This window comes from Mustela putorius, unplaced genomic scaffold, assembly GCF_011764305.1.
Source record: "Mustela putorius furo isolate JIRA1106 unplaced genomic scaffold, ASM1176430v1.1 tig00537227_pilon_pilon_pilon, whole genome shotgun sequence".
NCBI lineage: Eukaryota > Metazoa > Chordata > Mammalia > Carnivora > Mustelidae > Mustela > Mustela putorius.
In genome coordinates, this window is record NW_025422368.1 from 45,925,425 (window position 1) to 45,946,171 (window position 20,747).

Below are 20,747 nucleotides of genomic sequence, written 5' to 3' on the forward strand. Positions count from 1 at the left end.
CAAGATGTTTAGACTGAGTAATACCATCTGTTGTATGTGGGCATCGATCTTGTGCCTTTGACCGCCACTGACTTGCTTCAACCACAGAACCACCCAGCATACTTCATACTTTTAATCATAGTGGCAGCCCCTGGCATGTATATTCTAGCACCTACTTGAAGTGAAACACTTGAGAGGAGCCCAGGTGAAGTTAGGAAACATCTTTCAAATACGACCTGGCTAATTATTTTTGCCAGGAAAATAAAATATTGCAGCTTCTTGATCCATTCCCAGAGAATCATAGGAGGATTCATTCCAATATAGCTCGGGATCAGGGAACACTTTGTGATTCATGGCAATGACTCAGGAAGGCATCTGCCTCACTTCCCTGTGACACATACCTGTCTTTCCCTCATCATTTGGCTCCAAATAGAAGCACGGGCAAATGAGAGCAGATCTAAGCGTCTGTTGTTTCCTAGTTCAGGCTAACCAAAGCAGAGGACTGGGAAGGTTTTCCACTGGGCAGTTTCGAGGGAGTTGCTTGTGTTATGGGCAGATAACTCTTTGGTGGGAAAGGCGCTTTGATGATGATGATATGATCCTCCGTTGTTTGCCAGTGTCTGCAAAGCGTAACACGGCAGGCTGTGCAACTTCAGCGTTAAAAGCGACAGTTTCGAATCACCATAAGCTGGATTCAAATTTTGGCTTGATCACCACAGGGCGAGCTAATAAATATTTTAGGCTCTGCCGGCCATATGGTCTTAGTCACAGCTATTCAACCCTGCGGTTTTAGTTAAAAAGAGCCCTAGATAGTACATAAATAAAAGGGCTATGGCTGTATTCCGATGAACTTTACTTATAAACGGGTGGTGGGGCCTGATTTGTCCTGTGACTGTAGATTGCCCGCCCCTTCTTATAGGATCGTGCACTATTAAAGTACATTAATTTCCTAAGTTTCTCTTGAGGATTACGAGGGATAGTGTATGTCATAAAACACTTACAGTGCGGTGCCTGGGTATCTCGGCTGGTTGGTTATCTGCCTTCAGCTTGGGTCATGATCCCAGGGTCCTGGGGTCGAGCCCTGCATTGGGCTCCCTGCTCAGCAGGGAGTCTGCTTGTCCCTCTCCTCCCCAACCATGCTCTGTCTTATAAAATCTTAAAAAAAACAAAAACAAAAACAACTTACCATGTGGTTGACATATGGTAAGCCCTTGAAAATAGTTGTTGCTATTATTTATTACAAATATTGGATATCATATACTTGAAGACGCTGTGGATTGTAAGTTGTGTCTGGGTTTCAGAGCTGTGATAAAAGAAGTCTTAGACTTGATGAAATTTGGTCACAGTGATTAATTATAATATCAGGGTTACAGTTAGGATTTTAAGCTTGTTCTACCGGTGATAGTTTAAAGCCTTTCGTATAATACTTTTTTACAATGTTTTTCTTGTCAGAGACACATGTCACGAACTCCTGGGACATGTTCCACTACTTGCGGATCCTAAGTTTGCTCAGTTTTCACAAGAAATAGGCCTGGCCTCTCTGGGAGCATCTGATGAAGATGTTCAGAAACTAGCCACCGTGAGTTCATTTTCAATTTAAAACACTGTCTTATTTATGTCTCTTTGTAAGGTAAAGCAAGCTTTAGAGTTATTGACAAGGAATTAGAAGGCAAATATTCCGGAGAGGGTGTGGTGACTTCACTGTTTCCCATGTTGTGTTCCTTTGAAGAAAAATGTGTTCTTAGCTTATTAACTATCAAAATATTTGTGTTTTATCCTTCTTGTTCAAAGATCAGCTACATATTAATTTTTTTTGAGGATTTTATTTATTAATTTGTCAGAGAGAGAGAGTGAGTGTGTATGCCATCAGGGGGAGCGGCAGGCAGAGGGAGAAACAGACTCCCCACTGAGCAGGGAGCCCAATTGGGGGTTCCATCCCAGGACCCTGGGATCATGACCTGAGCTGAAGGCAGAGGCTTGATTGACTGAGCCACGTAGGTGTCTCTAGATGGTGAAATTTAGGCTTGCAGGTCATAAAGTCTCTGTCGTAACACTTGGTTCAGTCGCCATGGGGCAAAAGCAACTGCGGACAACACGGAAATGAACGAGTGTGGCTGTGTTCCAATAAAACTTTATTTATTAGAGCCAGCAGTGGTCCAGATTTAGCTTGTGTGCTGAAATTCGTTGACTCTTGTTCTAGTTCAGTGTTTATTTTCTAGAGACAACAGGAAAAATAATATATGCATTTATGGAAAAGCAGGGGTTGTGCTTGAGGTTATTTCTGATTAGTCAATCCGGATGTGGTCTGACACGATGTGAGTCAGCTATAAGAATGTGAAGCTGGGCGCCTGGGTGGCTCAGTGGGTTAAGCCTCTGCCTTCGGCTCAGGTCATGATCTCAGGGTCCTGGGATCGAGTCCCGCATTGGGCTCTCTGCTCAGCAGGGAGCCTGCTTCCTCCTCTCTCTCTCTGCCTGCTTCTCTGCCTACTTGTGATCTCTCTCTGTCAAATAAATAAATAAAATCCTTAAAAAAAAAAAGAATGTGAAGCTAAGCAATTATTGCTAGTACAACACTGGAAGACTTGATAGCTCTCATGTTCTCAACAACAAACAGTATGAGAGGAGAAGTGTCCTGTTGGTGGCTTCTTTTAAGATGCTCAAAGCCAAGTCTAGCAAACTCATCATCCTTACCTTTACCCCATTTCAAAGAGCCCAGGTGAGAAAGAGCTGCTTCACCCAACACATTTACGGGGGCCAGTCCATTTGCCTAAATGAACAGAGCTTCTAGAATCTTAAGTTGTGTGTATTTGACACAGACGTTCAGTCATGGCACATTAGGCATGCAGGGAGAGTCTTCTCTCCCACCGAGAAATAAGTGTTCTCCTAGACATCTATCTTTCTTTTTTAATTTTTAAAGATTTTATTTATTTATATGAGAGAGAGAGAGCACGTATGAGTGAGGGGGAGATAAGGAGAAGCAGGCTTCCTGCTGAGCAGAGAGCCCAAGGTGAGGCTCCCTCTCAGGACCCTGAGATCATGACCTGAGCCAAAGTCAGATGCTTAATCAATTGAGCCGCCTGGGCACCCCTGTTCTCCCAGATTTCTTAAGACACATAAGCCCTTTCAGTTTATCTTTTGCTTCCTAGTTTTTTCAGAGGTATAGGAAATGAGAAATGTTTTTCTAACACAAGAGAAAGAGCAGTACAAAAGCCATGCTGTTAGTGTTGGTGGCATAGAGATGAATAGCTAACGGGGTTAGTGGGGGCTCCGGGGGGCTTGGGAGAGCCTATAGCAGAAGGCTGGTCCTCAGTTCTCCCTCACAGCTGCCAGACCAGAGCTCAGGCCTTTGTGTTGCCAGATTTCCACATCTTTGAGAGAGACTGGAAATCTAGATTTCCAAATGAATTTAAATGATTTTTAAATTTTGGCTCATAAAAAACATGATGAGCTGAGGAAAATATATTTGCAGACTGAACCAGGATCTTGACTTCCAATTTGCAACCTCTGCCCGAGGGATTGTGTCTCATGTATATTGGCTATCTATTACTGCATAATAAATAACTCTAAAACTTAGTGGCTGGAAACAGCGAACATTTATTATCTCATAGTTTCTGTGTTTGGAAATTTGAAAGCAACTTAGCTGAGTGGTTCTGGCTCTGGGACTCACCCAGTGGTTTCTGTCAAGATGTGGGCTGGTTGCGGAGGGGGCCGCCTGGGTGGCTCGGTCCGTTAAGCTTCTGCCTTTGGCTCAGGTCATGATCCCAGGGTCCAGAGATCGAGCCCCATATCAGGCTACTTGCTCAGCAGGGAACCTCCTTCTTCCCTGCTTGCTGCTCTCTCTGCTTGTGCTTGCTTTCTCCTCTCTCTCTCTCTTTGTCAAATAAAGAAATAAAAATCTTAAAAAAAAAAAAAAGATGTAAGCTGGGTCTGCAGTTGTCTGAAGATTTAGGAATCTTCTGCCAAGGCAGTTCACTCATGTGGCCATTGGCAGATCACTTCCTCTAGAGCAAGTAATGAGGGGGTCGGGGGTGGGGAAGAAAAGAAAAGAGAGAGATGGAGGGCAGGAAGTCGTAATGACTTCCTGTGACGTGATCACACGCTGTTCATGTCATCCATACTGTGTTCATGAGAAGGGACTCCCTCTAGCCCATATTCAAGGGGAGGGAAATTAGTCTCCACCTTTTGAAGAAAGGAGTGTCGGAGTATTTGTAGACACATTTTAAAACCAGCACACTGCTGAGTTCTGTTATTTCATTCTCAAACCTTAACTCTGTCTTTAATCTCCACATCGTAAGAACCTTTTCCATGCCTTAGAAATTTCCCTTGCAACTTTCTGGTTTCAGTCTTTGACCCCCCTACAGCTTGTACTCGTTATCAGGGATGCATGTATTCCTTACTTATCTGGCTCTGAACATTCACCAACTGGGATTCAACTCTGCCAGGCTGTGTGTGTGTGTGTCCAAAGAGAGGAGAAGGAATAAGGTAAGACTTCATGGGTGTGAATGTAGGCGGATCCTAGCAAGGGATCTTATTCCTTTCGTAAAAGCGGTGACAAGAAAGTAGTTTTACTGGGCCTTATTTTTACACTCCATCAAATGATACTTAAGTCCATCATTTAAACTAACATTCACCAAGAATATAACATGGGCCTCACATCTGGGAAATGTATAGCCTATATCGGTAAAACTAAGACTTTTCACAGGAGAGAAAGTTGGTGCAGAGTCTTGAAAGATGACCAAGTCAGCCAAGGGGGAAAGGGGGAAAGGGGGAAAGGGGCCTGAAGGCACAGTTTCGGCCAGAGTAAGACAGCTCTCTGGTTTGGGGGTCTGGCGGTAAATTCCCACTCACCACTTTACAGGGCCATGCTGAAAACGAGGATTGCCTTTTGTATTAATTTTCTGTCACTACCATTAACAAATTATAGGTGACTTAAAACATCACAAATTTGTTATTTACAGTTTCATAAGCTTAGAAGTCTGAGCTACAATTAAGGTGTGAGCAGGGCTGGGTTCCTCTCTGGAGGCCCCTCAGGGGGAATCTGTTTCTTTGCTTCTCTCAGCGTCTAGAGGCCTGCATTCCTTGACTCGTGGCCCTCTTCCTCTGTTTTCAAGCCACCCGTGTTGTATGTCTCTGATCTTTCTTCCACTGTCACATCTTTCTTCACTGGCTAAAGTTGGGAAAGGTTTTTTGCTTTTGAGGACTTACGCGATTAGATTAGGACCCCTCGCCCTTGGATAATTCACAATTACCTCCCCATTTCAAGGTCCGTTTTCTTTCTTTCTTTTTTTTTTTTTTAAGATTTTTATTTATTTGACAGATAGAGATCACAAGTAGGCAGAGAGGCAGGCACAGAGAGAGAGAGAGAGGAAGAAGCAGGTTCCCCGTGGAACAGAGAGCCCAATTCGGGGCTCGATTTCAGGACCCTGGCATCATGACCTGAGCCGAAGGCAGAGGCTTTAACCCACTGAGCCACCCAAGCACCCCAAGGTCCATATTCTTAACTATATCTGGAAAGAGAATATATTCTAGGGGTGAGGGCAGGACAACTTTGGGAGGGTGGGTTATTCTTTGTTTCTATTCTTACACTGGCAAGAAAGAACAAACACTTGTACCTTGAAACCTGTTCTGCTAGGACCAGTACATTTGTAGTATGAGTAAGTTTTCTTTTGGAACTTAAATTCCTTAGCATAATTCCAGTACCATTGACTATGGATTGCCCTAGCTCCAACAGCTAAAAATGCTTCCATCTGTTAGAGATCATTAGGTCATTAATCATGTCTCTCTCTCTCTCTCAGTTTTTTCATTGCCTTCTTCCTGGAATATACCTGCATCTCTGAAAAACCAATCAATGGTTAGTCTTTAAATGGATAAAGAGCACTAGGTACCATGAGGTAGGAATAGAAAAAGGACAAAAAGGTAGTACTTGCATCAAGGAACACATGACCCTGTACACAAAAATATGGAAAACCTAGAGTCAGTGTCAGCTTTTTTCTTTTTAAGATTTAGTTAACTAATTAATTAAGAGAGTGCAAGCAGGGGGAGGGGCAGAGGCAGAGGAGGAGAGAGAATCTCATGCAGACTCTGAGTTGAGCATGGAGCTCGGTATGGGGTTTGATTCTGTGACCCTGAGATCATGACCTGAGCCAAAATCCATAGTCAGATGCCCAACCAACTGAGCCACCCAGGCACCCCCAGCTTTTAAGAGAGCTATGCAGAAGTGGATTTAAGGTGAACCTTAGGAATGTGTTTGAGTTCTGAGTTCAGTGGTAGAGCCTGGGATCCAGAATTGGGAGCAGGGGCCAGCAGAAAGATTCATTTGTATGTAAGAAGTAACTGGTGGAGCTCCTGGGTGGTTCAGTGGGTTGAGCCTCTGCCTTCGGCTGGGGTCATGATCTCGGGGTCCTGGGATCAAGCCCCACAACGGGCTCTCTGCTCGGCAGGGAATCTGCTTCCCCTCCCTCTCTGCCTGCCTCTCTCCTTGTGATCTCTTTCTCTCTCTCTCTCTGTCAAATAAATAAATAAAATCTTAAAAAAACAAAAACAAAAACAAAAAAGTAACTGGTGACAGGTTAAGGAGGATCAAGTGTCCCCCAGGGGAACCAGCCTGCCTGGAATCTTACAGTAGCTTTGGTAGTTAAAACAAACAGGCAAGCAAACAAACAAACAAACCCAAGTGTGTATGAACTTGCGAAAGACCTTAAGACAAAAGATTCTGAATCTCTTTTAAACGCAGGGGAGAGTTGGGGTGGTGGTGGTGCTCATCACAGTTTTGCCTGATCCACTCATTCCTCTTTGGCCTGCAGTATCTGAGCGATTCCCACCCCCACTCCCGGTGAGTTCCTGCCTCTCCCAGGCTTTGCAGTTCCGGTTCCTCTCTTGTTCCTTTGCAGTTCCGGTTCCTCTCTCGTTCCTTTGCAGTTCCTGTTCCGCTAGTTCCTTCCGGTGTTAGAGACTGCCCATTTTCTTTGAAAAGCGGTTTGCAGGCCGAAGAGAAGTTTGGAAAGCTTTATTCTGTGTGATGTAGGGAGTCTGGAAGGGAAACTCACAGGGTGAGGAGGCCAGGGAGATTTTCCCTGAAATGCTACTGAAACTCCTCTTGAATTCTGAAACCACATCCCGTCTCTCAGCGAAAAACAAAGTGAATGGAAAACTACTGGAAGGTGGTTTTGAAAGAAAACTCAGATTCCAGCTAGACAATTGCAAAGTAAACCCTGAGATAAATAACCTATCGGATAACTGTATATTAATGACCCTCAAGCCATATACTGTAGCTAAACGCCCAGTTTAGTGACCCAGGTACAAAGACTAAGAGATCAGGGGCTAACTAAGGTCTTGCTGGGAATTGTGGAAGGGCCCGTGGTGGGGGATGGTGATGGTTGGCGAGGCCTCATAGCTGTCCAGATGAGAAATGGAGGTGTTACTAGCTGATTTCCTCAAAGTTGTTCCCATTAAGTCCCCTGAAGAAGTCCTGGAGTAAAATGAGAGACGAGATGTACCAAAGGAGAAAAATCCATAGAGAGGACAAATGGAAAACCGGCGAAATCAGTATTTAGGCAGCGCAATGAGACAGGCTGTATTATTCTTTTCCTCTAGGTGAGATTTATATTATTAATGACTGTTTAGATAGTGCTTGCTTTTCCTTGTTGAGTGAATTTAAGTGCTTATAAAACGGAGAGTCACGCCTGTGAAGGCAGATGCTTGAGAACTTTCTGTGATGTGCTGTCAACAAGTCCATCCAAGGAAGAAAGCAACGTCCACTAGGACGGATTGGCCCCACTACACTCTGTCTTGTCAGAGCCGCTTTTGGACACCTGGGTTTGGTTTCAGAGGCACCCAGCTATTGCCTATCACTAGAGTGCTGCTTCTTGCTGTATTTCTGCATGATATTTGTTTTGACATTTCCGTAATGCTCAGTGTTGAGAATGAAGCTATCTCTGCTGTTTCTGCGAGCAGTGGTTTCTGTGCTTGGAGAGCCATTTAAATGAAACTCTTCTGTATCTGGAGAAATTGATGATGATGCTTAGTAAATGTATTTCAAATGCATTGTTATACCTGTAAATAATTTGCCCTCCGGTGGATAATGAATAAGGCCACTGGTTTTGGCAGCTGCACTCTTTTTATACTTGTCATAGCTGTCCAGGGTCTGCATATGATAGATATGCAAAAATATTCCCAATAAGGGCTCCTTCGAGTGTGCTATGATTTTGAGGCAAGCCATTTCCCACCGTAGTGCTGGCTTAAGTGGATTTAATAGATTAGTGCCTTCTTTAAGGGGTGTAAACTTCTATGCCTTCAGGGGCCAGCTAGGTAGCAAACATGTGTGAAACAGCCTGATATACGATAATAAGGAGGATAGGAGCCTGTGGAGAACCGGAGAATACACATTACACCTAAAGGCCTTCAGATCCAAAAATTAAAAACAAAACAAAATGTTCTTCAGTTGCACACCGTGTCTGCAAGACGGAACAGAACTATAGGCTCTCAGTTGCCAGCCCTTGTATCTGAAGTTAGATTATGTATTAAACCTACCATCCTTGAGGGACAAACCCATGCTAGATTCATCTCTCTGTCAGAGCGGATGTTCTTAATTACTGTTTGCTGATGATTTTTCCCAAGAAAGGGTGGTTGTTGCGGTGTTCACTGGAGATAAGTATTCCTTCTCTGTCAAGAGATGATTAGGTTTGAATTAAACTGTCAACAGTTACAAGCATGCTTGTCATGCGTGTGTGCGGAGCACATGTCAAAGGTTTATTTAACTCATTAATGAGGGAAAAGCAGGATGATAAATTGGGGGGCTGAGATCATGTCTTCCCTAAAAGAGAATTCTGGAATAGGTGCAAAATGGTTTATATTCTACAGGGCAGCACCCCCCCCCCTCATAAGGGTGTCTTTCCTTATTGGACAGAAAGCATTTGCATGTCTTAGTGGACAAAAATAACTTGCCGTTTAGCCATCTTTGCAAGTGAACATCTAGCTTCACAACATCCGGGCCCCAATGAGTCATAATCGGGAAGTCAGAAAATGCTGCTCAAACCATAATGTCTATGAAATAACCTACGGGTCTTGCGAAGAGGCAGATTCTGATCAAATAGGTCTGGAATGGGTCCTGAGATCTGGCGTTTCTGACAAGATCCCATGCAATGTCAATGCTGCTAGTCCAAGAGAATCAGTTGGCCTTTTAGACAGGTGGGCCTGTTAGACAGTGCTTGAGTCTAACTTTCAAAAGGCACATGGTAATCTTCCAGTCCTATTTCCATATTTTAATACTTTTTTCTACAAACTGGATGAATAGGATATTGGCAGATAAATATTGTGTGTGGTAGGAGATGCGTTTCTTTAAGACTTAGTATGGGCCTAAAGATGGGTGCTTACATCAGTTAGAGCCATGTCATTGGTTCAATTTTGAGTATCTGTGCTCAAACTCACCTGCTGCCTGCTCTGTGACCATATGACTTATTTTATTCAATTTTATGGGAGTGCACAAATAGTAACTTGCTAATGAAGTAAATTTAGAAACTGGTTCTGGAAAAATATTGATTTCTCTTCCCTCCAAATGTTGGGCAAAGTGCAGGGATGTCTCTCACCCAACGGTGCATCTCATCCTATGGTACTTCCCATGCTATCACGCAGATGGCTTCAATTCTGTCTATTCATTTCTCACGTCATAAAGGCATTCGAAACAGACAAAGCTGTGCATCATTTGTGGAGAAAGCAATCAGGATGAATACACCACAGATGTTTCCAAGCAGAATAAATCGGCCTCTGGCCTAGTTGGAATGTTCTCTCTGCAGAGTTTTGGGTCATCCATTCAGTTCTGTCGACCCTGAAACACGTTTACCTTCACTTTTGATTGAAGGTTCCTGTCACTGGGTCTTGGAAAGCTGATGAGCAAAGAGTCTTGGCCAAGGGTAATAAAAGAATCAGCGGTCTTTCCCAGAATATGTTCCTAGAACATTAGTCTCAGGAAATATTATTATGAGTTCTAGAAAAGAAGGGATCTATGGGTAAATATGTTTGGGAGACATTGAGTCAAACAAAGAAAACAGATTTGTTTGTAGAGTGTAGGACTTTTCAGAGACTTTAATGTGGTAATGTGAATCTCTACAGAAATAATAAAAAAATTATTTCTCCAAACTTACCACATTTCATCAATTTTAAGAGGTCATTGGTTATAAAATATACCCTTAATTTAATAGTTTTTTTTTCTTCTAAGGGGAAAACGGATTTAGTTAACAGATTTTAACATTGTAAGATGAAGCACCATTTTGGAAATGTTAAAATGTGAAAACAGTGAACTTGAGAATTAAGGAAATACATTATATGGTTGCAGACATCTCTCTCTCTCTTTAAGATTTTATTTATCTATTTGACAGAGATTACAAGTAGGCAGAGAGGTAGGTGAGGGGGGGCAGGGGGGCAAGGAGCAGGCTCCCTGCTGAGCAGAGAGTCTGATGCAGGGCTTGATCCCAGGACCATGAGATCATGATCTGAGCCAAAGGCAGTGACTTAACCCACTGAACCACCCAGCTGCCCCACAGAAGTCTCTTTATGGAATGCATATTAGCATCCTAAGCTTTTAATATTCCAAGGATCAAAGTTTAGGAGATACAGGTCTAGAATGATTTTTGAAAGGGTAGAATTCATTGTGAACAGAGAATTGGTCACCAACTTAATTTTTTCCCCCCAGAATAGGATTGTCAGGAAATTAATAATATAAGGTTCTATTTGTACTTTATCAAAAGAAATAATTTATTTGTTCCAAGTAAAAGAGTTCGCATTGATTGGAGCTTTTGATGGTCATGAATCAAGTGTGTTTGAATTTCCAGTTACAACCAGGACTTTCTCATGCTGAGAGTGGTAATGAAATGTATAGTCGGTCTTAAACTCATAATCGACTGTAATTCATACTAGAAGTGCACTTGTAAAGGTAACCTTAGTTTATGAATTGCTAATTAATATTTTCCTACCTGTGGGAGGACATTAGCTTGTTTCCTGGTATCTAGTCTTTGACTACCTGGCTGGGAGGGGGAGACTTATGTATGCTTTTAAGAGACTTATGCCCAGTTCTAGTTGTTTCTGAAAATGGATGACATTAAAAATGACCATTTCAGTATCTCTACGGAAAGCTGGAAATAAGCCCCAGGCTTATTTCTTCCATGTAGAGTCTTTGAACTAGTTCAGCTGTTTGGATCATTTGATACAGAGCTGACAAAAAGCTGGAAGGAATGCACTTTTACACATTCTTAATTGAGATGTTTGGGCAGATGACCAGTGTGTGTGTTATTTCTAAGAGTAACTTAATTAAAAGCTAATAGTATCTATTCCAACTCATTACTTTCACTTCCATGTTTATGCATATAGAAAAATTGTAACACCTTGTAGGAACACTGTGTTTCTTTGGCTGGCCCCATAAAACTTAACTTTTTGAGTGTTTTCCCTTGGTGTTCTTTTGCCTGGGCACGCTTCCTTCTGACTATAGCTCTCTTCTGGGAACTGGGAAGGTTATTTTCTGTGTATGTTATATATTCATCCTTGCCATTATGAGGGAGTTGCCACCTATTTATATTACCATGAGGACACCACTGTATTTTGGAATTAAAAAGTGAGCTCTAGGGACGCTGGGTGTCTCAGTCATTGTCTGACTTCAGCTCAGATCATGATCCCAGGGTTCTGGGATTGAGCCCTACATCGGGCTCCCTGCACCACAGGAAGTCTGCTTCTCCTCTCCCACTCCCCCTGCTTGTATTCCCTCTCACATCTCTTTCTCAAATAAATAAAATCTTAAAAAAACCCAAAAAAACAAAAAAAGCCAGTGAGCTCTACATTGTTCGCTATGGTTAAAAACAAATTGATTTGCAATCTAGAATAGTTGTATATTTTTGGAACCCCAATCTTTCATTTATCATTTAAAACTGTATCCTAGGGGCTTCAGAGAGCCATTGCATAACTGCAGCTGAGGGGGAAACAAGCCCAACAACTGACTTTAGATCTTTGGAGACTCGTACACATAGAGCTGCTTCTGTAGCAGTTCATTTTGTCTGTGGGCTGAGTTAGTGCGGAGCCCACTTAATTTTATCTGGGTAGGAGCACTGCAAGCCAGTGGCTAGAGTCCCTCAGCACTCGATGAAGCTGCTTTCGGGGTGTCTGATGGGCAGTGTGTGGTGTGGTATGATGTGATGGAAAGGGCCTGAACTCGAAGTTAGTCTCTGTGGGGCTGAGTGTCAGTTTTTTTTTCTTTTTCCAGTTTTATTGAGATATGATTGACATAGAACTTTGTGGAAGTTTAAGGTGTGTAGTGTGCTGACTTGATATACTTCTATATCGCAATATGAATGAGTAGTTAGCTGTTGCCTGTGTCATATCACATAATTACCATCTCTTTTTTGTGATGATGTATTCTCTTAGCAACTTCCAAGTATGTAATTCAGTATTCTTAACTCTTTAACGTTCATGCTGGACATTAAGATCCCAGAACTTTTTCGTCTTCTATCTGGAGATTTGTACCCTTCCAGCAAGCCCACTTCCCCTCTCTCACTCCTTAGCCTCTGGTAACCACCATTCTAGTCTCTGTTCCTATGAGTTTCACTTTTTTATATTCCATATGTAAGTGAGATCTTACTGTTTTCATCTTTCTCTGACTTATTTCACTTAGAATAATGCCCTCCAGGTCCATCCATGTTCTCGCAAATGGCAGAATTTTCTTCTCCTCAGGGCTGAGTCATGTTCCGTTGCATACCACGTTGCTGCGCATTTATCCATCGATGGGCACTTACATTGTTTCTGTATCTTGGCTATTTTGAATATGCTGCAGGAGGCATGGGGGCATAGATATCTTTTTCACGTGTCATCCTTGTGCAGGGGCCATGCTAATCTTCTCTTTATCGTTCCAATTTTAGTACCTGTGCTGCGAAAGTGAGAACTAGACATCTTTTTTAATAGCCTATTTTCATTCCTTTTTGGATATGTATTCAGAAATAGGACTGTTCAATCATAAGGAAACTCCATACGACTTTCCATAGTGGCTGTACAAATTTACATTCCTAACAGGGCTAAAGAGTCCTGTTTTCTTCACCTCTTTGCCAACATTTGTTCTCTCTTGTCTTCTCTTTCTCCTTCTTTTAATATTTTATTTATTTATTTGAGAGAGAGAGAGAGACAGATGGTGAGAGAGATAGTGAAAGAGAGCATAAGCAGATGGGAGAGGGAGAAGACAGCTCCCCGCTGAGCAGGGAGCCCAATGTGGGACTCGATCGCAGGACCCTGGGATCATGACCTGAGCTGAAGGCAGATGCTTAGCAGACTGAGCCACCCAGGCACCCCTCTCTCTTGTCTTCTTGCTAGGAATACCAGCTTGGTTACTTCCTCAACTTGTATTCCGGGACAAATTACATCACCACTTCATGCCTCCAATGTCTTCTTTAAAGTGAGGATATTCTCCTGCCACCTGAAACTGAAAGAGGAGCAAATGAAATGAAATACTTCTGTGACATATACGCCATGCAGTTATCTATGTCATACTCAGATAGGAGGGTACTTGATCCTACCTTTACCCAAGAAATCCCACTGCACCAAAGGTTCTGTATTCTTGATTTCCTAATTTTAGAGTCATTTTAAGGCCCTAAATCCTCCAGCTCTTCATCTAGAGAAAACGTCTTCCTGTGATTCAAAAACCCTGACATTGAACCCTTCTTTCTTTTTCTCCTCAAAGTAAGCTAGTATGCATTCATCAAGCACAGAAGACTTCTGCAGTCATTTTAATTTTCATAAAGATGTACAAAAGAGGGAGTTTTCTGGTTTAACTACAATGGAGTAGGCTCTCAAAGTCTTAGACTTGTATTAACAGAAATATCTGTGGTGTAATTCTATTTCTAGCAAAAGCAGGAAGAAGATGGTTGGGATTTTTTTTTTTTTTATGAGCTAGAATAGCAGAGGTAATATTATATCGAACTATAGGAATTTAATTACCCCATTCCACAAATGTAGTTTTCAAATAAAAGAGTCAAAAGGATTTTCGAAGCTATTCTTCTGAACTGTGATATAAAAACCCAGAACGCATTTAGTAGATGTAAAATGTATTACTGTACATTATGAGCCACCACAATGAATGGAAACACGACGTGAGACTGAACACATGGTGATTAAAAATCTCTTTGTTTCCTTCATAGAAATCTTGTAATTTGCTTAGAGTTTTATATGCTTGTCACTGTAAAGATGGGCATTTCTGGAATATTTCCGATGAGTGGATTTCCTAGTGGGGAAAAGTTTCCCAGAGAAGGAAATGCTGTCATTTGAGGGTTTAAATCCGCAGTGGGTGTAAGAAATGCTAGAAGGGTGGAGGGGAATAAATCACCCACGGGGCTTCATCGCTGTTTTCAGGGCCTGCCAGTCTGTCCTTTATAGTGTCCATAAACAATCATTCCCTTGGCGATGAAGGGAGGGCTGAGGCAGGGTGACTTGGGGACTCCTTTATGAAAAAGTCTTTACAAAAACTCTTTGTTTCTCTTCCTTCTGACAAAAGTGACATATATTCACTGTAGGAAAAGGAATGTTAAAAAATGGATAAGGAAGGGAGAGAGTCTACAGATCATTTGTAATATCAGAGCAGCGATCACCGCTGTTAACACTGGGTATGTAGCCTTCTGGTTTTTCCGAAGTCATTTTGCCACGCCAAATAAGAACTTAGGAAAGGGAGTCGTGCCTTCGGAAAAAGGAGCAACAAGGTGTTTCTCCATTTATCAAACACCTCTGCTGTCAGGAGAGACTGTATCTTTTACATCTCCAGAAGCAAGAATAAATTGGAAGTACTCTGGAAATATGGGGCTTATGACTTTTCACTCAGGTAAGTTGCAGAGTATTTTGGTAGACATCCTCTGTCGCTAATGAGCTTTGTTGGCTTTTCCTTTTTCCTTTATGTTAGAGAAAAAAGTTAGCAGATTTGACTTTTTAACTAAAAATTGGTTTCCTTCCATATTTTTAAAAAAAATGTTTTATTTATTTGACACACAGGGAGAGATAGTGAGAAACAGAGCGCAAGGAGGGGGAGTCGCAGGCAGGCAAGCAGAGGGAGAGGGAGAAGCAGGCCTCTGCTGAGCGAGGAGCCTGATGTGGGGGCTTGATCCCAGGACCCTGGGATCACGACCTGAGCTGAAGGCAGATGCTTAACTGACTGAGCCACCCTGGCGCCCCTCCCTCCATATTTTAATCTTCATTTTCTGACTCTGCATTAGGTTTTCCCTATCAGTAAGGGCTACTTTTATCTAATCCATATTCATTCCTCCTATTATTCTTTTTGTGTAAAGTCATCAGTATCCTTCCCCTTAGTGCTCCATCTCAGAGAAGCATTCTGGTAGGGAGCACAAGGGAAAGCTGGAATAAAATAGAGTGAACCCCACCCCATACAACACTATGTGGTTTTCCTTGAGCCAGTGCACCTTAGGGACCTGCTAGCGAGGCTGTCCTGTGGGTCGGTAATTCAGGGTGCAAGCTTGAGGGTCAGATCACATCACTGGTTTGCTGGGCAACGTTGGATAAGTTAAACTTTCTGTGCCCTCGTTTCTTCATCTTTTAAAGTGAGACTAGAAATACGGCTGAGTCTTGCAGAGCCATTGAGGACTAATGCATTGCAAAGCTGCTTAACCGAGGGCCGGGCATTCAGTTCCTGCTAGCTAGCATATTCGACGTGACTGTACACTTAGATATCAAGGTGGCCATATCGGTAAGACTCAAGGGCAGAAAGGACCCCCGTGTGACCTTGAGTAATTCTCTACCTTGCAACAACTCAGGTTTTCCCTTCCGAAATGCAGACTGTGCAGTGTATATCACAAAGGGGTTTTAGATGGAGGAAGCGTGCCACTTTGCAACGTAAACCATTTTAACCATAAATAATAACGGTCAGGCCTGCCCTAAAAGATGTCAGGCTTCTCCCTGGAGATGGAGGAGGCCTCCCCGGAGTTAATAGCACACCTCCCCTGAGTGCACAATGAGAAGGGCTGCTTGCAGGCAGCAGCTTCGGAGAACAAATGAATAAATATTGTTGTGCCCGTGAAAGCACATGAAATATGAATTCCTGATTAAACTTTGCAAGCAGATTAGGAGTGATGCTGCTCATTGATACATGCTGCACTCCCTTAATAACTAAAGAAAGCAATAAATTTGGGGTTTCACATCTTGGCTGCTCCTCCCGATGAGTTCAAGTTTCTGAGAGTGCATGCCAGGTGTTTGCAGTCTGGCTGTTTTGGCTCTAAGACTGTTGCATTAACATAAAAGTATGCACAGAAGCTACTGGAAGAATTCCAAAAGATGTCGTTTGCTCTACTCTGGATGCATTTTGGATGTGTCTGTGTTTGTACACAGGGGTCCTATGTCGGTGTCTAATTAGCAAGGTTTAAAGGTTCGCTGTGATAAAACATGGGGAGATGCCTTAAAATGGCATACTTTAGAAAGATTTAACTGTTCAGCACTCCCCAAACCTTTTTTTGGGCTGTTCACCTTTTCCTCCCCCAACTCAAATGAAGAAGACTTAGTTCCTCCAAGATAAAAGCCAAAGCTCTAATTGGTGAGAAAAGGGACATTGGATTCCGCTTCTTTGCAAAGGTGTTTTAACCAAGGTGTGACCTTGCTGTATCCCTACTACTGTCCACGACTCTGACAGAATCAATTGTGGCCCATTCATTTATTGATTCAGTAAACATTTACTGAACATCTATTATGTGTCAGGCAGTGGCGATTCTACCGGGAAGCAGGCAGACATGCTCCTGCTCCTTGGGGACTTAGAGTCTAGTGAGGGATACACACAGTGAACAGGGATTTGATATAACTTGATAAGTTCAAAGAGAAGGAACGGAGGGCACTTACTTCAGGTTGGGGATGATCAGGGGTGGTTTCTGAGGGGAAGACTTTCCCAGCAGTCAGATAATTTTTTATTTGCTCTTGTAAATGGTTACTGATGGAAGAGATACTAGTACTTTAGGAAGCTTCTGCGTCTTAGTGGATTGTCTGCATATCAGAAAGCTCCTCTGATTGGGTTTCAGGAACCGCTGACCTGTGATTAAGCCCACAGTTGCCTACCCGGAAGGTAATTTCTCTGTGGAGATGACTGTGTAGATAGAGCCAGAGCCCTGAGATGGGACAAGTCAGCCATGAAGACATCTGTGGTCTTCATCGCCTCAGAGCAGGGAAGCTTCGTCTGAGTTACAGCTCTTGCATTGCTTGAGCATTGGACGTGTGTATCCATTTGAGTCTCACAATGAGAATTCAGGTTGGGCGGGACTCCTTTACCCCTGAACACAGTCCCTGGCGTCCACACAACGGGTGCTCAATTAAAATTTGATGAGGAAAGGAATCCCCATTATACAGATGAATGAGGTTCAGATAAGTGAAATGACTTGTCTAAGACTGTCCAGTAAAATAGTGCTAGGGTCTGAGCTACGAGACTTTTCGAGTCCCCATCTAGTGCACCCAAATGTTTCTCAGGAGTTTAGGATGTCAGAGCAAGGTGTGACAGCAGAGACATGTGCTTAGTGTCCTGGAGGCAAGTTATTGTTACAGAATCAGGATTCAGGCTAATGTGGGGTAGTGGGGATGGGGGTAGTGTGGAGGGGGATGGGGCAGGGAGTGAAGTGTGGGGGTGGAATATATAGATATATAGCCTGCCCTTTAATTAAATTTAAAAAGGGGTGTGAATTTACACATCGGAGGCTAACACACGAACATCCGGATTCCTAGCATCTCTCAAAAAGACCAGAGTCTCCGGGAGTCTGACTGCTTTTACCCAAGGAGACAATTGGCCAGAGCAGGCTTGCTGTTCTGTTCGGAGGGGTACCTGATCCTGAACTGAGAAGTAAAAGTTCATCTTCGGTCACCTGCCTGCCCCCCACCTTTATGATTAGGGGAATCTACTGACTAGAGGAAGGCAAAGGAATAGAGGAATTGGTGTTCCGGGCACAATGTATTTTATGTCCTTGCCTAATGGATTGTATCTCAGGTCTCCCGAGCCAGGCTATTAGCAGTACCCTTTGTCCCTTGCAGGACTGAGAAGACATGGCTTCCTATAATGACTAGTTATGACCGCGCGCTCTTCTCTGGCTCTCGACAGGTGTGTGCTGTGTTTCTTGTGCGATTCTGGGGCCACTGAGGAGTTGAAGGCTTTTAGCTCAGTGCAAGCCATGGAAGGATGGCAGCAGGCAAGCTAGACAGCTTTCCTGGCATATGCCATGCCCGGCTCTTAAGAACATCAATTCTAGGGGCCTGTAGCGTTCCGTCACCGACAAGAGCAGCACACAGTGTGAAATTGTGGGCAAACGTCACTGACTTGGGAGGTTGGGCCCAACTGATTCCAATCCAGCTCTATCACTCCTACTTGCCCAAGTTATTGAACCCAAGTGTCGGTTTCCTCAGCTGTAAAATGGTGGATTGAGCCCTGGCAAATAGTAAGAATTCAAGATACGTTAGTTATTCATTTTATTTTCTCCATTTTATGGACAACCCAAGACTCAGAAAGGCTAAATAACTTTCCTAAGGTCAAGTAAATGGCAGAGTCTGCCCTTGAAGCTTGATCTTTCACTCCAACATCAAAGTGCTCAAGCTACCGTATTACATTACCGTCACAGTGCCTGCCTCTCGGAGTTGTTGTGAACACGATGTAATGTGCTTAGTGCCATGGTAGACAGTAGCTTTCAGTAACGGGCAGTGGTTATTACTAGAGAGAGGGGAGCTCAATTGAGCTGAAATGCTATGTGGAGGTTCAATTACCTGTAGACCCTCACTGTGACAGGGCCCCAATTCACAGGTAAATCTTCTCAACCCATTTACACATACAGATGGTTAGTGTCGACTGTGAGTGTGAGAGATGATGATGGTAGTGCTGACGGTTAGTGACTAGAAAAGAAACATAACTTCAGTAATAAAAACCTAAAATAGAAGACGGCTTGGTGTAATGGAGGGGCGAGAATGGCTCTCCCCACTAAACATACTTTTCTGGTCAGCTTTCAGACATAGAATCGTCTCTAGGATTTCGGGGCTTTGCCCGTCAAGAAATAGTTGAGCAAGTGCAAGCTCTTAGCCCTAATGTCTGGGAGGGTGTTGCTTTTAGTAATGCAGGGATAAAAATAAAATGACCCTCGAAAGGCTGCCCACAGCTTACTGGGGAGTCGGTAAAAACCTCATTTTTCATACCAGCCTCCGAGAGCTGACCTTTAAAATCACCACATCTGGGGAGAATGTGTGATTTGATGCAGAACATTTTAGGACATGCCATAGGATGAATGGCTCAGAATGTGCTCATCAGTTTTCTTCTCCTTCAAGGAGCTCAGAATTGCTTAGGTTATAAAAGTCAGTTCTTGGACCCTTCCAAACCTATAGCGTTTCCTTAAATAGGTCTTCTGTGCAGGATATATATAGATGGAATGCTGATCTGTGCAGCTGGTATGAAAATAATTCGGGTGCGTGCATGTGTGTCTGTGTGTCTGTCTGTCCTCAAGGTGAAGTTTAGGCATTTCAAGGTAGCTAGTTGTATGATAAGTTCAGTAGATGGTCGTTTGGAAAAAAAGATGGAATTGCTTTAAAAAGAGAGCCAAACTATGTGAACAGCTTTGTTGTGGAGATGTATCGAGACTCATGTACTACACCTAGGGTCCAAGGAGTAATGCTGCTGAATATAAAGCCAGCTTTTGATTTGTGAAACTCAGAATACCTGTAGGTCCAGAGGGCATTAAAGAGAAGCCTAGTTTGTATTCATAATACCTTTTAAAGAGCCACCAGAACTTTGTGGAAAATAGCGTTGGATAGGAGGTCAATCTCACAGATTCATCTCTGGGAGAAAATAGTGTCTGTCGAATCTCATGTGTCATCATCTGCTAAAGGAAGGTCTGGGCAGTGATGCCAGTAGAAATCTCTCATGGCTGCTACTTCTGAGCAGCCTGGGCCGTGAGGGCTCTCAGGGCCCAGGTCTGTCACAGTCGGACTCTCACTATTCCGACAAAGCACAGTCCGCGTTTTTCCTGGCGAGTCTCCAGCTGGCCGCCGGGTTCAGACTTAGCTCCCAAAGGCCTACGAGTAGGACAGCTCCTCCCATCCTCGCTGACTTGGGGGGGCCATTGGCTGTTGTTGAAGAGAGGTCAGGGGACAGGTCCACTTCTGACGCTATAAGTGAAAATTGATGTGATGGCTACTGTAGAAGGGTTTTCATCTTTACAGAAAAGTCTATAATATTGGTGAATTTGCTGATGGTAGTAGTTACTGCTTGGAAGATTGGCACTTACTCTGTTGCTCGGGCCACTGGGAAACTCTTCTCGTTTAACCATTTCCTTCCTTCTTCAAAATTGGCTGAGAACCTGCTACATGTCAGGCACGATGCTAGCGATCAGATATTAAACAAGAAGAACAACCAAAACAAATCAGTCAGAGCCTGGTGGAGAGGACAGGCAAGAAGACTGGCGATTGCCATGCAGACCCGTCAGTGCCACACTGGGTGAGAGAAGAGAGCCGCCTACACCCAGCAGGAATTAGGCAGGGGAGCTGGACAATGACCAGAGCATTCCATGCAGGGGGAAGGCAGCGTGCAAAGGCTTAGATGGGGAGCTGAAGAGAACATGGCCCACCTGCACAGCCGCATATCATTCCCTGAGGGATGGACAATAGGGAGGAAGAAGGTTCAGAGACGAGGCTGGAGGAGGCAGGGGCTGGGTTGGGGAGGGTCTTTTTCTGCCATATAGAGAAGGAGTATCATTGGTGAAGGTCTGTAATTGGGCCAGGACATGGCCACTGTGACC

At 43.4% G+C, this 20,747-nt stretch overlaps 1 protein-coding gene and 1 non-coding gene across 2 annotated transcripts in view; one reads left to right on the top strand and one right to left on the bottom strand.

Moving 5' to 3' along the window:
• The window catches only part of TPH2 (tryptophan hydroxylase 2), a 96,925-nt gene that overhangs the window by 56,214 nt on the left and 19,964 nt on the right, over positions 1–20,747 (top strand). The window contains exon 8 of the mRNA XM_004752418.3: positions 1,432–1,558. Within this exon, the coding sequence (XP_004752475.1) occupies positions 1,432–1,558 (127 nt within the window). The remainder of the gene's footprint in view (positions 1–1,431; positions 1,559–20,747) is intronic.
• On the bottom strand, positions 12,793–12,899 carry LOC123390116. The gene has a single exon (XR_006604742.1). It is a non-coding gene; the product is annotated as a U6 spliceosomal RNA (small nuclear RNA).